General features: G+C 37.3%; 1 protein-coding gene across 6 annotated transcripts in view; it reads left to right on the top strand.

Moving 5' to 3' along the window:
- Positions 1-587: 587 nt before the first annotated feature.
- The window catches only part of LOC129355734 (rho GTPase-activating protein 12-like), a 51,572-nt gene continuing 42,674 nt past the window's right edge, over positions 588-9,485 (top strand). For all 6 annotated transcript variants that reach the window (XM_055025341.1, XM_055025340.1, XM_055025337.1 and 3 more), the window contains exons 1-2: positions 588-834; positions 8,618-9,374. In XM_055025341.1, coding sequence (XP_054881316.1) covers positions 8,691-9,374 — 684 coding nt within the window. In that variant the 5' untranslated portion in view covers positions 588-834; positions 8,618-8,690. The remainder of the gene's footprint in view (positions 835-8,617; positions 9,375-9,485) is intronic.

Here is a 9,485-nt window from a genome sequence, read left to right as displayed (position 1 = left end):
GAGTTTTTCTCTTAGTCTGACTCCTTTAATCCTATAAATGTTCTTTAAGTGTTAGAAGGCTGATTTTGTAATTGTCTTTATGTGATTCTGAAGGTTCACCCAGATTCAGGCCAGATCACAAGTTTCTAGCTGTAATAACTGAAGTTGTGCTGACTGTAGATTCTTGTTTAGGTCCAAAAATAACTAGTTTTGTTTGTTCAGTTGGAGAAACTAATGGCACCTCCGTGCTTTGATTTCAAGCATCTATCTAGCACTTGCAGTTTCACATTATTGCCGCGAGAGAGCGCTTATTCCCTGTTTGCATCTTTAACACCTGAGGGCCTCGAACCATGTGCATTCCTTAAAAAGACGATGTCTCACTCTTACAGTATTTCCGTGACAAATATCTACTAAAGGCCTCTTGGAAAAAGAACACACGGTTAGTCAGCTGGTAGTCCGTTGTGTAATAGATGCGTAATATCACACAATTCGGGAAATAATGACATCTTAGCACACCGCAAAATAAATGCTCTCTTCGTCTCCGCTGAAAAGTTTTCACCGTGAGATATCGCGTGAGTAGACGATCTTTGCTGAAAGGTGGTTGCCGAAGTTGTCAGACTCAGGGGAGAGTCCACGGGAACGGGAAGTGTTGTGGATTACCCACCCCACACACACCGAGCAGGGAAGGACGGGATTGTCCGAGAAACTTTTTTTAAAAAAATAAGAAAAAGACAACCGCTCAGTTGAACCCGGTGGCAGCTCCAAGGGGAAAAGTTTCCCGGGATTTAAGTTCGCAGAGGGGCGCCGGAGTTTGCCGACGTTTCCCGGAAGACTCGCAAGCGGAGACACGTTCAGGTGCGGATCTTTGGCTGGGACACTCAGGAATGTTTTAGCCACAAAGCTAATTAGCTAGGCTAATGTTAGCCACAGATTAAGGCAGGACGGTTGACATTTAAGACGAAACTTCGCTTTAAAACCATAAACATGAACTACAATTAAATCTGCAGCCTGTTCTTAAAGCGCATAGATTAATTTTAACATTTTATAAGTATAAAAATTTAATTTTCTTACTATATTTGTCGAACTAGTAACATTAAGTCAAAATAAATATTACAGGTCAAAACATGTTTTTTTTATGCACAACTGATAAGAATTGTATAGTTAAATGACATTAAGTAAATAAAGCTGTTTAAATCTGTTTAAAGCAAACATTCCTAAAGGTTCAGTTTGCATCACAATACATCTGATTTCTTTGCAGTTTATAGTATATTTAACAGTCAAATCATAACAGCAAATTCACTTCATAAATCACAGTTTTTCCATTTAAATAGTTGGTCGACAGTCAAAACTGGAGTACAGAACCTTCACTTAGAAAAGTGATTATTGGTTTTGGCTAAAAATAACAACAAAGATAATCACATCTCAGTCTTTCCTGTCCATTTTAGTGCAGAAAGAACAATGTATATATAGATGCATATTGATATATCAGCAGAAGGCTGTACTTTTTAAAAATATATTTTTTTGATCAGTAAAACTGAAAATAACATGCAGTGTTTATTTATGTCATGTTGCAATCTGTGTTAACAGCAATATTAGTTTGTTTCATTTTGTAGACATATATAATAAATAATGTCGTTAAATATTGGTTTTTAGCAACAACAGCACTATTAGTATCAGATATTGCTATTGGCCCAAATGTTGTAATCCTATTTATTATATTTTTTATATGATGATGTGCTCATTCAAAGGTTGATCAATCAAGTTTTGGTTGATTTATTTATCTATCTATCTATCTATTTATTTTAGATCTGATCTACCAGTTTGAATTAATCTTTTCACACTATGACACATCATTTACTTGCGTGAATAAGTTTTAGTTTAATTAAAGTTGAAAATAAGATGAAGTGTTTCAGGTTATTTGATATTTTTTAGAATACAGTGAAAATCTGGGAAAGCAAAAAAACATGCAAGAAACAAAACAAAACATTTTTTAAGTACTTGCCAATAACTAGAAATAGCTGAATGATCGGTGCATTACTTGGTTTGTAGTTTTCCATAAATCTAATTTCAACTTTGTCCATCATTGTTTTTCAGTTTTCTTTTCTATGTGTCAAATAAATAATGCGTTATTTGCCGCAGATTGTAAAAATTGTCAACTCCCCCTGGTTTTTCAACTTGACACATTCCTACCAAACTATTATGGCAAATCATAAATTTACTGCTTCATGCTTGTGCTCCAGTATAGTCAGATCTAGGGCTGTTGTAGACAAATATTTTAGTAATTGAGTAATCTACATATTATTTTTACGATTAATTGAGTGATCGGATACAATAGTGGATAAAATAAAATATTGGTAAATCTGGCATAACCCCACTCCATAACGGAAATGTCGCCTGGCGTGGGGGCATCTACCAGCCATGTTCCGCCACCCATGATGATTTCTGCCACCCGTTTGTTCTGACCGGGATAATATGACATTTATCGTGCGGTTCGTCCGTAAAGTCACACTTGCATTGTAACCATCAACTACTCAGCCGCTAAACACAGAGTTGGGCTGATAATCAGTCTATCCGCTCACCTGTATAAATACTCCTGCAGCTCTGAACCAGCATCTCCTGGAGGAGAAAGGCTGCCGTACTCCAGCCATCGTGCCAGTCATTTTAAGGATGCTTATTGGTCCTCCAAAATTGATGATTACCCGGGTATTATCATCAATCAATAAAATCCCCGTGGGCAGAACTTGAAAATTGAACATTATGCTGCTAACATTTAGGAAGTCAGAGCTCCACGTAACGCAAGTAATGCAAGTAATGTCCCGGCTAACTAATAAAACGTATATTAGCGAAGCTTCGAGTCAGGTCAGTTTTCCTCAAAGAATTTTAGTAATCGAGGTACTTGAATTATTCGAGAAATCTTTTCAGCCCTTCTCAGATCTATGCTAAACACAGAGTTGGGCTGATAATCAACAGTAGAATTGAAACCAATATTTTCCAGTTTTCAAATAATGATTCTTGCTGTTAACAACTGTTTACATCTGTGAGCATTTTAGCATTTGCTTTGGTTGTGAGGATGCAAAGAAGAAGAAAAAAACACTCTAAGCTCAATAAAATATAACAGACGTGGTTTGAATGTCGGCAAATCAGCTGCACAGATTTCATAAAGTCCTTGTCATCAAAAACAGAGTTTTGAAAAATTCTGTATGCTAAAAAACTTAATATAAAGAGATCACATGTTTTGGACCTTTTTTATGCTTTTCAACTTTAAAGCTTAAGCCATATTGTTTAAACAGAACAATAATATAGTAGATGAAGCACAAGAATAGCTGACATTAAGGACATTTTTTGTTGAGATACTGGTTGAAATAACAGTGTGTGGGAGAAGAAATGTGGAACGACCTGCTCTGATGCCTCCTCCAGAAACGGCCTTCCTGCTTGTGCACTGGCAGGTTGTGTGTGTTCCCGTTTAAGTGGGCTGCAGCTGACTGTGTGACAGATTGTGGTTATACTCGTCCTAATGAACCTCAGGGAGCTGGGTCTCCTGGAAAGTGGTGGTGTGACGGTCCTAACTGGGGCGGTTTGTGCGTAAACAGAGCTGTTTGGGGCAACGTGGGGCCTATATTTAGTGTGGCTGCATGCAGAGGTCACAGCTGAACTGCTAATTCCTAATGTTCGTCATTTTCCATCCAGGGTGTCAAAGAAACTTAAAAAGTCTTAAATTTGGTCTTGACAGGACTGGCTAATCTAGTATATTAATTTCTGTGCCTGGAGATGGTTGAGGCTATGCTAACTAGCTGCTAACATACCTTTGCTAGTTTAATTTATTGCCATTTATCTGGATGAAGTTCATCCATTTCTTTGGAGATAAAGGTCTTAAATTGAACTCATTATGGTTTTAAAAAGATTTAAATCTTAGTTGGTGAAACCTGCAGGAACCTGTTATTCACCTGAAAGGAAGCGGTTACGCATAAATTACACATAAATTAATGTCAATGCTGACTCTATCTCTGGGTTTTTTGTGAGAGGTTATCAACAAAAATGCAAAGTCATCCACAAAACGATCCTGAAACTGAAACTCCAAAACTAGCCACTTTGAAACGAGTTGAAATTAAATGCTTATTTGGTGCATGTAAATGTATGTTAATTAAATTACGAGCTTCGTGCCAAACCAGTTTTCCTTGAGGAGATAAAAACCATGTTGCTAAAGCGTCTACACTCAGAAAAGTGTCTATAGCAACAATGTGACACTTAATATAATACAATAGATTTTAAAAACTTAAAATTTCAATAAGAACTGTTGATTTAATTAGTTTTGGTTCAAATGTAGGGCAATTAAAACAAAGGAGTTCCCATTATGTCGAATTTAGTGATTATTTAATATTGTTGATCGAACTGATAAAATGTAATTAAATTCTTCTTAGTATTTTTGATAGCATCATAAATAATAAAATTAAATTAAATCAACACATTCAACAACAGTGATTTTGTTATGAATGGGCTACTATTTATTTTGTAAAATTAATTTTACATGTTTATAAATTTAGCATTATGCATAAATGTCTATTGAAGAAGATTTTTTTTGTATTTTTTTTTTGTGCAATATCCTTGTCTTCTGTCTTCGTCACTTAGAGAAAGCATAGATAATTTCCCAGGTAAAGATAGTCAGAAAAGTGGTTTTTAAACCTCTATTTTCTCTAATACTAATGCATTAAGAAACCTTTTATCTGCTGCTGTTTGTTTTAGGAGTCATTTACCAGAAATCAACCAATCCTAGACACCTACTTCCTACTGCCTTTCTTTTTTATCCAAGAATTGCAGCAAATCATGAAAAAAAGCTGCTTCAGATGATGATGGTTCTGAATCAGATGATAGAAAAAAGATTTTCCCAATTTATGCAACAAAGATTATGTTTACAACCTTTATCTGACTTCTTTTTGCTAAACTCAGAAATGTACATCAATGGGAAAATGGATGATTGGTTGATGCTTTAGCTGTTATTTATATAAAATTCAGGTATTTTCTCTACAAATATCATAATAGCCATTGATGTTAAGAAAATGTTTTAAGTGCATTCAGCAACTTGTAGTCTATTAAACTAGGGATGCACCGAAATGAGAATTTAGGCCGATACCAATATCCGATATTAATGTTTTGGTTGGTAACTGTTTGGACATTGTGATCACTTGTTAGAGCCGGTCGTGGGAAGATTGGCTGAACCTGAAGGAAATGCAATTAAAAATAAATGAATGAATATATTTAAAAAAAAATGCAGTTTGGTATGGAAAAAAAAATCTGTGGTTTTTATTTTTAAACAATATTGCCTTAAACTTCTGTTTTTAGAAAATGTTTTTACAGTTTTTTTCACTTAAACTATTCAAGTCTGTTTTCATTCAATCGTGATGAAATTATTCACACTGGCCCTCATGTGAATAACTATGCCAGTCCTAATAACTTCCTATCCTTATAAATAGATTATTATAATGGAAATTTCCAACTTTTGCTCTCACTGTAAGAAAAGTTCAGCGTTACTTCCCTTCTCTCAGATTTCACCACAATGGGCGAGTGATTTCCTCTGTGTGATGAAAGCAACCGACTCAGGGTAATCAGTGGCATCCCGGCCTCAGAGCGCTGCAAACAGGAATCATGTGAAACGGTTAACAGCTGAGACGGGCATGCTTTTTTTTTCTACGTTTCTTCACTCTGTTGTTCATGTCTCAAACCTTCAGACCGCACCCCTCTGTAAAGCTTATTACCATCACTTTAAATTAACGTGCCGCCTCTGATTTTGCTGATTGGACTCTGGGAAGATTTGTGCGGTTTGCTAAATACCAACGCAGAAGCCGAGGCTTAGTCTAGGTGGGGATAAGTAAAAAAGGCAAACAGCCTGAGGGTATTTAATCTTCCTTATGCCTTTCTTTACGAAGAATAGAGGCCAGGAAGCATTCATTATTTTCAGTCTGTACATCCCAACTTATTTTTAAAACTTTCTATTATTTGCTTTAGAGAGAAAAATAAAAAAAAATATAAACTTCACTGTTGAAAGTGTTTGTAATGGTCCATTTTTTAAAACTTTTTTTATTAGTTGCCTATTCACTTTTTTCTTCTGATGCTACTTAATGTGGAAAACTTTAATTTCTCACATTAGATCATTAAGTCTGAGCACATTTCTGTTTTTCCAATAATTAAAGTGAATCAAAGCATTTTTCCAGTTACAGAAAACAGCTGTACTACAAATATTTATTATTTTGAAAACTTGACTCAGTTGTATATCTGTTATAGAGATGGGTTTCAACCAGAAAATTAGGCGTTTTCTTCTGTTTCCTTTAAATAAGGGGTCTCCAAAGGGAGGCCCAACGGCCATTTGTGGCCTTTGAATTGATTTTGTTTGACCACAAATCAAGAATGGTAAAAAATTTGGTCGACAAATTAGGAAAAAATCAGTGACATAGAAAATTAGGAAATTGTCTGTTTTTCTTTAAGTAAGGCATTATCCAATAAACAAAAGTGAAAAAGTGAAACTTTAGTTTATTGTTAAACAGGTAAGACAAAAAAAGGGGGAAAAATGTCAAAATAAACAAATTTTTGCATTTTTAATTGATGAATTTTGTGTTTAAATTTGCCAGTTTTGGGCCCAGGATACAAACTTTGGACATCATTGATGTAGATCAAGAAGCAGCTGGAAAATAAGCTTTTTTTCCCAATATTTATTCTGTTTGATGATAATGCATCTCTAATTTCCAGCCAGAAGTGTTTAACATGTTTCCTGCATAAGGAAATAAGTTTAATGATAGGAAAGAATTTAATTGCTAAAACAAATTGAATTTATTTCTTTTAATGTTTTGGTCTCCTCTATCTTGTGCAGCTGGTTGAACTAAAAGGTTGAAGGTGAACAAGGAAAGCTTCCTCTTGTTCTTTGTATTTTTCATTTGGTTAATGGATTTCTGTCCAGACCAGCCTTTTAATCTGTGGGGAAATTATCCAGCGGATCGGGAGTAATCCTGGCACTTTTAGCCTAATCACACCTAATCACTGATCCTCATAAAGCTACTGTCCAGCTGATCGAAAATGCTGCTTAATAACTGGAAACATTTTACTTTTTAATTGCAGTAGCTTTTAAATTCTGTTGGGGGGCCACATAAAACCAGTTTTGGGGCCCACAAATGGTCCACGCGACTCACTTTGGACACCACTGACATAAAGTACGTGCTTTGCAAGTTAGCTACGGCCAATTAAACCTGCAGATGTAAGTATTATTAATTCAGTGCAGTGCGCACAGCGATGGGAAAAATAACAGAAAAATCGTTGACCAACAAAAAAAATTTATATTCGTCTTTTTTTCTTGCGCTCTGTGTTGGCTGCAACCTACTTCCCTTCTTGCCATTGTTTTGTAAATAAAACTTTTTCCTGACCTTGTTATCTAGTTGAAGAGTTGAAAATTAGTAGCAAAGCACTACGTCCCTTTTCCTGTTTATATATTACATGTACATTTCAGGTTTAGCGTGTTATGTTGACAACTTGACAGATTATCAATGGTAGTCATCATCAGCAAGCAGGTTTTCTTAAACTTCTGCTGCTGGTTGTGTTTTTGTTTTCACTTTTTTCAAATGGGGGAACAAGGCTGAGTAAACGTTTGCTGCTTTGACAGAGTTTTGATTTTTCAGAAAGGAGGGAAAGCACAGGCTGTGCAGGAAGTAGCGCTCTGAATTTACGACACAAGACAACATGAGGTCACCACTGAGAAACAGATTGCAGCACAACTAGTTTTTTCTCTCATTCTTTGGAAACTCAAGTTGAATTTAGAAAGAAATGCCTTGTTTTAAAGCTTGTATATTTTATTAGATCTGCTGTTAAGTGGAGATAAATAGTTTAAACAATGGGTTATACTTAGATAAATGTATGAGGGACGTTAGGTCTGTTTGTGTGTTTATAAAAGTGACGTCAGCAGAAAGCTATGTGAATGCCTCTACTGATCTTCCCGCTTTAGCAGCAACATGCCTGAGTTATTACTGTACCTACATTTACTTTAGCTCAGCCCAGAGCAAAGTAAATGAAGACTGCATGACTCGCCTCTCTCCCCTTCTGGCTAATCTCATGTGATGATTTCAAGTTCTGAGCTGGACGGTGCATTCAGCCTTTTAAGAGGATTAAATCTTCTCCATTTGTATCTTATTTGTTCACTGTGATTGGTTTCCCAGAGTATTAGGCTTCAGAAACCGATTGCGCCTTTGTTAAACATTTGTTGCATAAGAGATTAAAAATAGAAATAATTTCTGATTTCTTCTTTTTTTTTTCCAGAGCATCAAAGTTTCAACATTTTGAACTTACTTTACATGGGCACAATTTTTTTTAAATTTTCTGTGAGTTTAAGTTTTTAAACTGACTAATTTAACAAATGTTTTGCTATTTTATGAAGGTAAAACATCTTCACTGCTAGACCAAAAGAGTCAAAGGAAGTAACAGGAAACTGTTCCTAAGCTTGAGCTTTTTGCAATAATCACATGCATTTATTATATTCATCCTGTTGTTTATAAATGCTGGATCTAAAATCTTCTATTCAAAAGGAGGTCAAAATGGTCATGATAATTCTTTCACTGTGCAATAAAATTGTATTCATCTGATTTTGTGTTTGCTCTGTTTCCAGGTCTGCTGCTGAGCCATGGTAGTAAATATTTCCCTCTTATGTTGAGCCGCCTTGTGGGACAGTCAGAGGCATCATGGCGGATTTGCCCATCGCGCCGGGCGAGGTCTATGTCGAAGTCGAGTACGACTATGAGTACAAGTCCAAGGACCGGGTCATCACCATTCGGGAAGGGGAATGTTACATGCTGATCAAGAAAGCTAACGAGGACTGGTGGCAGGTGAAGAAAGATGAAACCGCAAAGCCGTTTTACGTACCGGCTCAGTATGTGCGTGAGGTGCGGAAAGCCCTCATGCCGCCACCGAAAGCCAGTTCACACTCCCACACTGCATCTGGAAACTCCAACCTGCGGAGCGGTGCGTCCCTCTGGGTGAAACCAAACACTCTGGACCTGAGGATCAATAACCAAGTCACTGACGCCCTTCACCGACACGAGTCCAAATCCCGGCGCTCTCCTTCCGCACAAACTGCCTCTTCAGCCCACTTCAGTCCCCCGATCCACCGCAGGAACAGTAATCACCACCACGCTCCCAGTACGCCCACCGAGCAGGAGCGCTGTCTTGCAGAAATTCTTGTTCAGGGCGGCATCCCCCAAAAAGGCTCGTCCAGCACCCTGCCTCGCTCTCGCGGCCGGTCGCCGGACTCGCTGAGGGTCCCGCCGGACGTCACGCAGCACTGCGACTCGGCAGGAGAGGAGAGACGCACCAACGACTCGGAGTCGGGAGATGAACTGAGCAGCTCTTCGACTGAACATCTCCAGGTCAGAATCGTCTTCTTCTGTTGCGTGTTTTCAATGTTAGCATTATAGTTGTTTAGGTTTTGTTCATAATGTCCAATAATGCAGACTGCCGAACGATTCCCCAGGCGCCAC

Source organism: Poeciliopsis prolifica, unplaced genomic scaffold, assembly GCF_027474105.1.
Source record: "Poeciliopsis prolifica strain line A6 unplaced genomic scaffold, Auburn_PproV2 SCAFFOLD143, whole genome shotgun sequence".
In the NCBI taxonomy this organism is placed as follows: domain Eukaryota; kingdom Metazoa; phylum Chordata; class Actinopteri; order Cyprinodontiformes; family Poeciliidae; genus Poeciliopsis; species Poeciliopsis prolifica.
Note: the sequence above shows the minus strand (reverse complement) of the source record. Positions and strands in the feature narration are given on the sequence as shown.